At 40.1% G+C, this 14,205-nt stretch overlaps 1 protein-coding gene across 1 annotated transcript; it reads right to left on the reverse strand.

Moving 5' to 3' along the window:
- Positions 1-264: 264 nt before the first annotated feature.
- LOC148010810 (uncharacterized) lies at positions 265-2,107 on the reverse strand. Its single transcript, XM_087671669.1, has 2 exons — positions 1,863-2,107; positions 265-1,411 (listed from the first exon to the last, which is right to left on the reverse strand). Exons 1-2 carry the CDS (start codon positions 2,019-2,021, stop codon positions 629-631), a joined length of 942 nt encoding a protein of 313 aa, XP_087527795.1. The 5' UTR covers positions 2,022-2,107; the 3' UTR covers positions 265-628.
- Positions 2,108-14,205: the final 12,098 nt, after the last annotated feature.

Consider the following 14,205-nt stretch of genomic DNA (forward strand, 5'->3'; position numbering starts at 1 on the left):
GGAAAGATCATTCTACCCAAGTCAATTGAATTAAGCTAGACAAGAAAGATCATTCTATCCAAGTCCAAGTCCAAGTTAGTTGAATTAAGTAAATTGAAAGATCATTCTATCCTTGAATGCATCTCAAACCTGCCTTTGATAGATAGTAGTAGAATTTACTATAGTAGTAGAATTTACTATTTATATATGCCTTTGATAGATAGTAGTAGAACTTACTATTTATATAAAGCATAAATGGAAGCATCAAAGTGGAACTTGCTCTGTTATCATTGTTTCAAAACCCGCAATATGTAGAATGAACACTTTGAATAACCATAAGTAAAACAATACCCACATATGCTTGCTTAAGCTTATTCTATATGTGCATTGGTTCTTTTGCCATTGCTCAAATAGAAAGAAATGCTATCTAGGCTCTCTCCATTCCTATCATTGGTTGAGCAGATGCAGGCTTGTTTAGCCCCATCAATCTAGAAGGAGCCTTAGCCCCATCAATCTAGAAGGAGCCATGCATTGGCAAAATATCACTGCACACTTCCTCACTTTCAATTGAGAAGGCAAGCATTGTATTGGCAGGCAGGCATTTATACAAGACAAAAAAAATGCAAAATGCAGAACTTATGCAGAGCCCTTATGTTTTATCATGCCTATCACTAGAATCATCCTCCTCATCCTTCCCATGTCTATCACTAGGGTCATCATCCTCATTGCCCACAAGGACTTCCTTAGCCTTGTGGGCTGCTCCTCCCAAGGTGTCCTGTATTTTCTCCTTGGCAGCAGCCCCCATCTCCTGGACCTTCTCCATGCCCTCCGCCATGAGACCCTTCGTCTTCTCGGTCGCCTCACCTGCGCGCCGCTTCGCCACCTCGCCCATGTCCTTGGTCTTGTCCTTGGCTGCATCCGCCATTTCACTTGCCTTGTCCTTGGCGCTGTGCCCCACCTCTTCCACCTTCCCTACTCCCTCCGAGACGCTGCCCTTCGCCCTCTCCTTGGCCTCGCCGGCCTTGTCCTTTGCTCTCTCCGTGACACCACTCGCCTTCTCCGTCATGCCCTTGGCCTTCTCCGTCATGCCCTTGGCCTTCTCCTTGGCTTCGTCTGCCGCCTCTTGTGCTCTCCCCTTTGCTGTTTCTGTTGCGCCCTTGGCCTTCTCCTTGGCCTCTTCTGCTGCCTGTTGTGCTCTCTCTCTCCCTTCCCTTGTAGTCTCCTCTGTTCTCTCCTTTGCCGCCTCAGCTCTACGCTTGGCCTCCTCGGCCACGCTCTCGGCACTCTCACGCGCATCCTTAGCCTTGTCCTTTGAAGCGTCCTTAGCTTTACCTGCTGCATCTGCAGCTTTATCCTTTGCTTCTCTGGTCTTATGCTTGGCCTTGTCCTTGACCTCCTTGGCACGATCCTCCACATTTTTATCCTCATCATCCTGGATAAAATTTCCAGCTCAATTAGGTGCAAAAACGGAGAGATCACCAACCAGAACGATCAAAACAGTAAGTCGGATGCAACCGATATGACTGCAGTAGATAACGATTGATGACCATGCAATGTAAGGTCATCACCTAATCTCAATATGGAGGTATGCGACAATGGATGACGGTAGTCTGGAAAATCATCAGGGTACCATATAGTCACTGACAACCAGATTAGGACTACAAAACCGGATTAACCAGACAATGATGCAGACCGTTCGGATTAACCGACCAGACAATGATGCAGTCATTTCACATCAGCAAACGACGGTACCAGTCACAGCTTCCATATTTATCATAACTGACAAATGATCAAATCAGCAACAGCAGAATAGAGGTCTATGTGAAACCATAAAAACAGAGAATACTCAGACAGCTCAGTGCACCCAAAAACAAAAAACTTACGGTTGTGGAATAATCATGATTGGACATGGAGGCCGTCCATCGATTTGCCAGCTGCGCAGGATATTCCCGTCCATGGTTGGTGCCTACGGGGAGACCATGCAAGCTGCGGAGGGGGAGGGAGACGGCGAGGCGTAAGGATTTTCGCAGAGACATGCTCATGATGCTGATGCAGGGCAAGCAAGCAGCTCTTGCAGGGGGGGTAAAGGAAGAGGGCTGGAGAGACCGGTCTGATGAGAGCTGACCAATCTGTGATGACAACAGTGATGGTGATGCTGATGAAGAAGAACTCAAGGCCATTTGAGGAGCCGATCAAAGCAGGAGGTCATGACAGCACCCTTCATTTACCTTTGTAGGAAAGATTTTCTATCATCGGTTTAATACAACATGGGATTATTGATGAGGCAGTAATCAGGAGAGAGACTGCCCTTTACTCTTCTGTGCTAGTTTCTTTCATTCGACCCATGTATCACATACGGGCTCATAGACGAAATTAGCATACACACGGGATTGTCAACAGCGCACTCCTTACCTGGCCTCCATGCAACCACCTCTCGTGTTCACACGTACTGTTGAGGCCCTCCTTCTTCAACCTACACGTGTCCGTCAAGCACAGTGTACAATTATAGGTTTTTTAAATCTCTATGCATCCTTGCTTTCAATAGATTGAAATGTATTCTATAAGTAGCCCCAATTTGGCCTCCATATGCCTCAATGGGTTGGTTGTAGAACAAGGTACACAAGCCCAAGTTTGAGTTTTGGCCTCCAACTTCATTCCTTAAGATGCACTCTAGAACAAGGTATACCTACCATATGCCCAAGTTTGAGTTTTGATATTGGCCTCCATATGCCTCAGTAGGTTGGTTGTAGAACAAGGTACAGAAGCCCAAGTTTGAGTTTTGTCCTCCAACTTCATTCCTTAAGATGCACTCTAGAACAAGGTATACCTACCATATGCCCAAGTTTGAGTTTTGATCTCAATAGTTCAAAGATACACTGTAGCTCTCTCTCTCTCTCTCTCTCTCTCTCTACGATTGCATTTTTAACACAAAGTTCAAGCTCTAATCAAATTTCAAAAGCAACATGACTCTTCATGTATCTCCCTCGATCTCGAAGGTACATGCTTGAATAATCATTGTTTACAAATGTATGTAGCACACATATCAAATGGTGATGTTCCTTTATAGTTTGTGACTTACAAATATATGTTGGATTCATTTATACACGTTCTTCTCCATTTAAGGGAATAATTCAATTTTGATGAGAGAGTAGTGTAGATACAAAGTCCCTTGAACAAAAAGAGTAGCATCTACTACTACAATAGGAGAGATTAAAATTTCCTTCGAGATGTATTGAGAGGGTTTATATTTGGGATTCTTAATGCACATTGATATAATGCATTACCAAAACATCAAGTAGGGTTTAGTGACACATACCTAGCAATGATGTTACCTTTTCTATGAGCATCCACTTAAAAGTTCCAAGGATTTTTTATTTGTGTCATGTAGCAACATAATGAAAATTTTGTAGAAGAATGTGTCACTATGTGGTGTTGTGTAGCCTCCGCATAGCGATACTTATGGTGACACTCAGCCCTTCTACCTTGTATACTTTCCTTGCACTCTAGATTCATTTTTAAATTTGTGCCCATTTCATGACAATTGTAGCTTCCATCTTCTTCACAAAGATTGCCCTTCTACCATATAGTATCACACATTGTATAGTAGCCATGGGTGTCCTATTCATAATGTATACGATAGTAGCAATTGCTTTAGTCCAATAGTAATGAGGCAAGTTTTTTCAAACATTAATACATGAGTCATCTCTACAATATGCCTATTTTTATGCTCAGTAACTCCATTTTGTTGTGGAATATATCTACATGTAAATTGCCTATGTATATCTGGACAAATTCATTGGAGAAGTATTCTTTCCCACCATTTGACCTTAGGCATTTGATCTATAACCCTGTCTCCTTCTCAACTAAAGCTTGAATGCCTCACTTTTTTAATGCATAGAATAAACCCATGTTTTTCAAGTATAATCATTAATGAAGGAGACACAAATCTTAACCACTCATAGTTGCAATATTCATAAGAGCCCACACATCATAATGTATAAACTTAAGTGGATGTTTGCATACATTCTTTTCATGTGGAAATGCATAGGCATGCTTACTTTCCAAATTGACATGTTGCACATATTGTATGCATCCCCTCAACTCTAAACTTTGGTAAGCCATCCATAGTCAAATTCGATTGTATTTCAATATGAACCATGATATTTGAAACTGGTGTAAACATAACAACATTTCATTTTATATAGAGTCACATCAAGGGCAAATCATATGCTAGAACACTTATCTTTTGGGATCAACCAATGGTTATTAGAGTTTTTTTCTCTGTCATGATATGTGGTAGAGTTTTATACCATTCTTATTAATTTGTATCTCCTTTCACATGTTTTACTACAAAAAGTATATTGTACTAGTAAAGTTTTACTTATTGGTATTTGAAGGGCCCAACTAATTTTGTACATTCTCTTGAGGAAAGTCTGGGGTAAGCTCACCATGGAACTACTCATGAATTCCCACTTATCACTATGTTGCTTTGTGGTTAATTGCTCGGGGAAGTTACTATATGTACATCCTCTACATCACGCGCATTCAAGGCCTATTTATAAATATCCTTATCTTTGAAATTTTCATGAATAAAACATAACCCTTTTCTATTCAATCTATAAATAATCCCTTTATATTACACCATTTTGTATGTAAAAAATGTATAAAAATTATCTTTTAAAAATACCATATTTTGAACCCACGTGATGCACACATATTCATGAGTAACTTGCTCGAGGTTAATTGACATACAGTAGTCTCGAGCTCTTTTTACAAATCAACAATATTTTTGATTAATTTGGAGTCAGAATTTAGATCTTTTAGAGTCATTTTGGGGGTTTTGGCATGTTCCAAATGCAATGGTGATGTCCAAATATCGCGATTCACCACATATAATTTTTTGCATCAATTGTAGCAAGCTACATGAAATCTCTTAATTCATAACACTTTATAGTTTGATTGATATTTGTATTTTCTTTGAAGTTAGACATATGATATAAATGTAAATAGCTATGTAATCAACATTTCATAATATTGGATGGCAAATCATGACTTTGTTATGGGAGAGGTTGGGCCCTATCATGTGTTTTATCTTATTATTTTTGGATTTTTTAACTTATTCTATTGTTTTGTGTTTCATAACATTGGTTGAATTTAATAGTCAGGATTCCAGACTCATCACATGGACTATTTTATATAGGGTTTATGGGTTAATGAGTTGATGTGCTGAAGAGTTGAGCACTAAAGGGTTTATGTGATGATGAATTGATGTGTTGAGAAGCTTGTATACTGACAAGTTGACATGATGATGAGGTTTATATATGGAAAGGCTTATGTGACAACAAGTTCATGTGACAAAGAGTTGAGTGTCAAAAGGTTGACAAGTTTCATGATGTGTTGATGAGCTAATGAGTTCACACATCAATGATTTATTCAATTTATGTGTCAATGTCAACACATTTTTGTGATAAAAAATTTATGTGCTGATGGATTGTTGTGTCAACAAGTTCACATGACAACGAGTTGATGCGATGATAAATTTCATATGTCGACCAGTTTCATGTGATTATGAGGTTTATGTGGAAAAGAGTTTGTGTGTCAACAATTTTATGTGATAAAGAGTTGATGTGTTGAGAAGTTCATATGTCGACAAGTTTATGTCCAAAAGAATTGGTTAATTGAGAAGTTGATGTGTTGATAAGTTGAATGCTTACTCTATGATGATGATAAATTTAGGCATATATCTAGGAATCAACCATTCAATGCATGTGATGATGAGTTGAGTGCAAATAATGTGGTGGGTCTTGAATTCGAAAGAGAGCTCGAATATTAATCTTATGTGACAGAAAATACAATTCCAAAAAGACTCCCTTTGTAACCAAGTGCATTGAATAAGCCACTCGCCTTCACAAACAACTCCTAGTCATCATAGCCAACCAAAAAAGCCATCTCCCTCTCTTCTCCGAATGATTACTAGTATGCATAATAATAATAAATCATACTTGGTGATTGTGGTTTTGAACTTGGTGATTGTGCCCCTTGAACTTGGTCATCTTCTTGCTACGAGCACACACACACACACACACACACACACACACACACACACACACACTCACACACACACTCTCTCTCTCTCTCTCTCTCTCTCTCTCTCTCTCTCTCTCTCTCTCTCTCTCATATATATACACATGCACACACGCACATACACATGATTGTGGTGGTGGTAGAGGGAAAGATAGTGGTGGCAATAGGGGTGAGAAGGGGGTTTATGAGGGCATGGTGGGAAAAGAGGGAGGTGGAGATGGTGTCATTGAAGACAAAGGCATATTATGGATATTGACATAGAAATTGTCAATAGGCAATATTGAATAGCACTAATTGCAGATATTTTTCATGAGAATGTCATTGATCATGTATAGCCAACCAGATACCATAAAAATTATAGCTACTACAAAGGTAGGTGATCATGATTCCTATGAAGAATGGCCACCTACTATCAAAGAAGGGCTAGCTATTGGTGGAAGGCTAGCCACGTGAATAGTTGCAAGATGGCTAGAGTGGCCGCTTGTCGATGGGCTACAACTAAATATTCAACATTGAATGGGATGTTGGGGTAGTGTGTGAAGAGCATTGCTAGGGTATTGATGGGAGAGGCGATTGATGATAGCATATATACTAGAGGCATGAATCAATGAGGCGGCTTGGTCAAGCAATGGTGCACATGCAACATATGACGAATTCCACAATGGTACATAGGGGGCTCTTTTTAGGGATCCCCATAAGGTAACTTTTGCTTCTTTTAAAAAATTCTATTAAATAAATATAAAAAGCACTAATAATGAACTATTATTACCTTCTATTAACATTAAAAAAAACTAAAGACCTATTTTCTTGCAAGTGGTGGTTGGAGGCCTAAGAAGCATGTTCTTGGGCATGATCGAAGACGTCATCATCCCTCTTTCTTTCCCAATCCTCCAATAGTTTATGCACTGAAGGTGCTTCTGTCTCACTCAATATAAATTGATAGAACATCCTTCTATTCACATGGAGAAAGGTGACTTTAGTTCAATGTAAAAAAAAAAAAAAGAGCAAAGCAATAAATCTTTTGTTTTCCAAATCGTGTAACAATGTTCTAACAATTCATTTTCTCTAATAAAACTACTCTGAAGGAAAATATATCCATCTTTTTATAGATCACTCCATCTTTTAGATACTTAGGAGCCATGTATCTAGGCATGCTTGCTATATGTTCTATCCTCGCATACCTAGCCTTGATCTTCTCTAGCTAGTTTCCCTTAGAAGTTTGCATCTACAAGGACATTGCCACTCTTTATATCCTTGTGAAAAAAGATAGGCTTTCTCTAAAAATGCAAGTACTCTAGTACATTAGCAATATCTATTACAATATAGAATCTTTGACACCTGATGAGGTCCATGCAATTCTGTGATCGAATATGACATTTGTTGTCAACAGGTATCCCATGAAACCAATTGTTCATTGCTTTCTCTATTCCTATTTATGTTAAGAAAAAAAGTTGCAATTTTTTTTCATTTATTGGAAAATGAAGTCTAAGGACTTTGCATCTACCAAATGGAAAAAAAAAAAGCTATTTGCATGCATTTTAGAGTCAGCACATGGGTAACCCTCCTAATCCATGATGTAAGGAGTGTGCGCAACTTAATGATTGTAGTGTCCATCTCCCAATAATAGAACCAAAACATTGTGATTCATGAGCTCAATGTGGGCCCATTAGGCACACCCTTATTATTTTCAAGTGTCTCAACTCATGAGATCAATGCTCACTCATATGGAACACAACAAACTAATCTATCAGTTGTTGTAGAACGATAGATCAATTAGAAATGGTTGTAGTGAGAACACTTACCAAACTTATAATGTTCTGATCATATATCTCATTAAGCCTTGCTCCATGATGCACATGCATCACTCCTCACTCACGTACTTGCTTTCAATGTCACCCATGTGGGAAGGAGTTCTTGTAGGCAAGTTTGAGGAGAAGTAAAGAGCTTCTTGTCACACGTCCCTCACTCCCTCACTCTCTTAACTACATCTACTCTCACTCACACATATAACTCACAAAGATAGAATGGAGAAGAAGATAGAAAGAGAGAAGATAGCTTCACTCCCCTCTCACTCCCTCACTCACACGCACACACTCTCTCCTTTATTCTCATATAATATGCAATAGAGTAGCAATGCTATGGAGAAGAATATAGAAAGGGAGAGGAGAGCTTTACTCCTTGTCCTTCGCTTTGTCACTCTCACACACACTTCCTTCCCTTCACTCTCACACAATAGGTAACAGATTTATGATATAATGTAACTTAAGCTAGCATACATATGAAAAGTCTGTTTAATCATATTTCATTATTTTTATACAAGGTTTTAGGATTAGGGTCTCCATATTCCCCTTGGGCATCTAGCCCATATCCAAGTCTCTTGATTGGTCTCCCTCAAATAGCATCCACCTACCTTAGCTTAAGCCTTACTTTGAATGCGTAAACTGATTTGTGCAGGTAACACTCGCACAACAAGACTTCATATTGCAAAAATCTTGCAGTTCATGGAAGACAATGAGGTAGATCCCCTGAGCAATGCACAGAGTAAGAGAGAATCCAATCTCTTTCTTTTGTAGAGCTAGTAAGAACTTCAAAAAACGCTTTTTCAATAAATTTATACTAAATGAGGGAAGATTTAGATTGAAAAGCATTGTAGATCTATCTAGAAAAGTCCTCTATGTGGAGATTTCTTTAGTAAAAAACATAAAGAGTCCAATAGTAGCATAATCATGGTAGCAGTTACATAGAAAGGGAGATTTGAGCCATATGAGTTCTCTTACCTTATGAATTCTCTCATGTTCTCCTCACAACATCTACTTGTGGGTATTTGCAACTTCTTGAAGGTTTACAACCATAGCCTTAAAGATGGTGCTTGCATCATAAAGCAAAGCACCTAATAGCACAAAGATTTTCCGTGTGCACATGTGCAATAGATTTATTTTGATGTATATATTAGAGAGGACAAAATAATATTTTTGTAAAGCTATCAGAATAGAGTGTGTTTTAATTTATTTGCATTAAAAAAAGTTGTGTAAAGTGAAAAAAAACAAGAAATACAAAAAAGATGCTTTTAATGTATTTTGGACACGAAAGCTCTTTTTAATATTATAAATACATGCACGGAGGAGATACTCATCCATACATAGGGGGAGATTGTACCCGATCTTGTGGAATGCATGCATTCTCTATTTCTCTTCTCTTGTTCACATTTTGGTTAATACTTGTTTGTTCTATGGTGAAGGACCTCAATATCGGTATCAAAACGAGGAGGTGATTGGTGGTGGCATCGATATCGAAGAGGATACATCCATGCATCTTGTATAGTTAGCTCATCACCATTATCAAGGCGCATTGGATTATCCATTGGTTGTTGCAGACCATGCACAAAGGAAGCGTACATTCACAAGAAACTCTAAATCACTTACTATATAGGAAAAGAAAGAGAAATGGCTAGTTAGATTTCCACATAACTAGAAAGAGTCTAATATAGGAAAAATCAAACTTTACTAGATTGTTAATCTAGAAAGATAGTTTCCAATATAGAAAGATTTTTCCAGTTAACTGACTATATAGAAAGATTTTTTTTGGTTAGCTTACTATATAGGAATTTTATTATCATAATTATCTATATAATAACTTTATAAAAAAAGTTACTATATAATAACTTCATAAATGGACATTATCTATATAGTAACTTCATCGAAAAAGTTACCACATAAGAAATTATAACATATAACATCTATGTAGTAACTTTATCATACAACTTAGTAAAAGGTGATTTTAATAAAGTAAAAGTGAATAATAGAATTTTTGCCAATGTCCACAATACAAAAGTAGCATACTATAATGTGAAATCCAAATTGTCCCTATTCTACTACATTAACATCATCTAGGCTTAAACTTCTAATGACTGTATCTTTCATTATAACTCGTTTTTACACCACGAGCCTGTTGAGAAACACTTCACCCTTCGCCTACAATTTGCGTCTTTGCATTTTGCATTTAGGGTTTGCAGCCCCAAAAAGGGGTGCCATCCTAGATTGATTGTGCCTATTTATAGGCCACTCTCTCACTCATTCTTCGCAGCTAATTCATTTAGTCAGTCACCTCTTCTCTCTAGCCTCTCCATTGCCCTCACATCCCTTCAGGAGGACATTTTGGTTCATGGTTCGTGGTTGTCTTCATCATCTTCCTTGTGCTACGACACGCTTGTTCCCTTGTATCACATTCACTCCATGATTCAGAACTTCATCATTCCATTCATCAGAGTTTCTTCTCTCTTCTCTTCTCTTCTCCATGTTTGCCGAGTTCACTCCTGTTCCTCCCCGCAAACCCTACCGCCTCACTGGTATGTCATCTTTTGACATGGTATCAGAGCTAGATTTGCTCAAACAATGGCAAAGATCCTCCACTCTAGTGACGGCAAAGACCAGTGGCGGGTTCGACATCCACTTCTCTTCTTCTTCCACTGCATCAACATCTTGTTTTTGTAGGTTTTAGGTGTTTTCAGCTTGCTGACCACACCCCTTTCACAGAGGACATTGCAATCTCAGCTATCTCCCCCCGTTGTTGTCATCTATAGTTTGGCGCTCGTTTCCAGCCTTCCACCCATAGTTTGCACCCATAGTTTGAAGCCTTCCACCCATAGTTTGCAGCTATTTACAGCAAAGCGACTATTGCTGATCACTCTCCATTCAAAAAACAATCTCATTGTTGTAGATTTCAAGTATTTTAGCTTGCTGGCTACACCTCGGACACGCGGAGGACATCACGGTCCACCAAGCTGGCCATTGCTGCCTACAACAATTTGGTCCCTGTTTCCAGCCTACCACACACTATTCGAAGGTGATTTTAGCATGCTGACTATTGTTGCTGGTTTTTCCTGCGTTTTTAGTCTTTCTCTCTCTTGCAACCTGTGTTTTTAGTCTCTCTCTCTCCTCCTCATCAAATAAGACAAAGACCGGTGGTGGGTTCGGCATCAACATTTGATTTCTCTATCGTTTCCACTACACATTGAAATATATCCTTTTTCTCCCTCCCACCTTCCCTTCTACAAGGTATTCCTACTACAGCACGAACGGTCATCTCACTAAACACTATCAACATTAGCCTTTACTCCCCACCCCTCCAGAGTATATGCATCTTCCACCAGGCACTCCTTATGCCACCTCTCCTTTCTGGGCCATAGAGATCGTTCTGCATCGGCTATCAAAGTATTATGCTCAAGGCAATAAGCCGCACTCGATGGGCACTAAGTCCTTTCAAGCACATGGAGGCTCTAAAACCTTACGAGGCAATAAGCCCTCTTGGAGACCACCCCACTATGTGGAGGTTTCCCCCACCCACTTCTAGGTATAGTGGCTTCCACAGCCCACATCTCCTCCACAGTCCCCTCTCCTAAGAGCCTGTGACTGTTCCCCACCCTTGGCTCATCATGAGCCTCCTTCTTCCCCACCCTCTTCCACTTGGGTTCAAGAGGCCACTTTTGGGTGCTTTCTAGCTTCTTCTTCCGAGCCCTAAATACCTTCTTCGGCATGACCGACGGCACTTCTTCGTCATCAGATGCTTTGAAGTCCATGAGCCATGAGTGGTTGGATTTCCTTTCTCTCTTAGACGAGGATATAGAGGGGGATTTTCTCACTTCGCCCTCAGAGGGGGCTTCCAGTTCTTCTTCAACTTTAGAGGGAGACTCCTACTTCTGCTCCTTTTGATTCAGAGAGGGACCCTATGTGCCATGAATTTCTTCACACACCACCACCTTTCACTTTTGAGGAGTGGCTCTCATTTGAGTAGTCATTTCCTCTACTCATACCCAAGATCTAGAGGATCTACCTAGATCAGGGCCCTTGAGTCTTCAAGAACAACTTGGTGGCTAGGTCTTCGTATTCCTTCCAGCATGGAGTCATGGAGCTAGTGGCTTCTCTCTCGAGGTTGAGTTTCACGTTTTGTAGCTCATCTAGTCTCCTGACTATCTTCAAAGGTCTCCTTTCAAATGATATTCTCAGATTACAGGGTGGATCTTCTTTGTCCCTTGGTCAACATGGAACCACCTCCCGAGATCAAGTAGGGGCATATCCTTATGGTTTTCGGCACCACACAAAGTCCAACATTACTCCTATGCATTGCATGTTTTCATCATCTTTGTACTAGGGCGCTTGGGCAAGTGAACAATTTCCCCACAAGGGACACTGTCCAAGTGGCACCTGCTCCATGAGCATTCTTCCGCATGAAGCATTGCATCTCCACCTCACTCTTCTCTTATTTCCCTTTTTGGGCCTGAGAGGGGGTGTTGAGAAACACTTCACCCTTCACTTGCAGTTTGCGTTTTTGCATTTTGCGTTTAGGGTTTGCAGCCCCAAAAAGGGGCACCATCCTAAACTAATTGTGTCTATTTATTAGCTACTCTCTCACTCATTCTTCACGAGGCTGATTCATTTAGTCCATCACCTCTTCTCTCCAGCCTCTCCACTGCCCTCACGAAATGGCATAAATTGCATAAATGCAGCCACTGCACAGTGTGAACAAAGCGTGAGACTAATGATGATATTAGAAAGTGAAATTCAAATGCATAAAAAACTATCAAAGCCCCTTTACCTCTATCAAATTCTAACAAAGTGCATAACCAAGTGATGACCAGCATGGAAAACATGGAAAGTCAATAGTACCACCAATCACATTCAAAAGAGGTTATGTGTCTATGGTAGACCATATCTAGCAAGGACAATCTATCATAAAACCATGGCATGTTTATGATGGCATCAATGTGGGCAAGGCATACCAAAAAAAATGTGAGACTTCATGGTACAATTGAATCGCAAGACCCAACATAAGCACCAATCATCACCATCAAGCTCCCCAAGTAAGGAATCCCATATGCACAGTCTAGGGAAACACCTCCTTCTTGAGTCAAATTGAAGAAACTTGAGCTCCTATGTGGCATAACAAGAGGAATTGAAAGTGCAAAGGATGAAAGCCCTTTTTTTAGGCTCACAACTGACCCCTTTGCTATAACTCCCTCATCCACCACAACCTCTTAGAACTCCCCCACAAAAGAAAGAGAGGCCTCTCTTCAAAAAAATAACCCAGTCCCCAAAGGAAAACACCCAATTCAACTCTCTCTCCTACCCATACTCCAGCAATAGGCTTGCTATCCTTGAGACATAGGTGGACTGCACTAGTGGCTCAAAATTGGTCCTCTAAAAATTCAAAAAACACATAACACCCCTGTGCACAATACACTTCATGGTCACCCCTTGAAGTAGTCTCAATCATCATCCCTCCTAATTAAGCTTGATTTCTTATGCTACTATCCTTCTTGTACCTGATGATGCCACAAAGAAGAAGTCCCCCCCATCCAAAATAGCTTTAAGCCTGCAACACTTCTAAGATGTTTTTCCTCATATAGCACTAGCCATTGTAGAAGCACTTGATGAATTTGAGTCAAGTGCATGTTCACTTCCAAGGCCATCTGCTCCTGCAGCCATGCTTGCTGCCTTGAAGCCTACCTTTCTTGCAAAATCCCTATCCTGAGGGAACCTTTGTCCCATCCCCACCATGGCTATGGTGGATGCTAGCACTGCTCTAATGATCAAAGATCATGAACAAGAATTTGACCACCTCTTTGTGCCTGCCAATCTCTATGCCCCATCAAAGGGATCCAATAATGAAATAGATGTCTATACAGACGAATATGCAGTTGATTAGGTAGCCAATCTTGCTACCCCAATGCAGGGTGGAGAAGAAGAAGATGCAGCTGCAGATCCTGTTGATGAGGATGAAGTAGTCCTTCCTGCTGTTGTTACTCGTGGCACAAATCTATGCCTTACTACTGTTGTTCTATTACCAAATGATGATGTTCAAGATAATTCTATCTCTTCTCCTTATCGATGATGATTTCTTCATGGACCTTGGTCCTACTCCCCTGTGTGATGCTGCTGATTATGTTGAGGTTGTTGATTCCCCTGTTCATGTCACAATCCTAGGCCCCATTCCGTATGCAGTCGAAAGAAAACATTAGCCAAAGTCTCTCTCTCTCTCTCTCTCTCACCTCTTCCTTCCTGATTGTCTTGCTTACAACCAACTTGTTTGTAGAAGGGGGCTCCTGTTTAGGAGGCTTTATGTTCTTGGCATCCTTTTTCAGCTTCA

Source organism: Lygodium microphyllum, chromosome 29 (genome assembly GCF_053477565.2).
Source record: "Lygodium microphyllum isolate KBCC chromosome 29, Lygodium_microphyllum_v1.1.10, whole genome shotgun sequence".
NCBI lineage: Eukaryota > Viridiplantae > Streptophyta > Polypodiopsida > Schizaeales > Lygodiaceae > Lygodium > Lygodium microphyllum.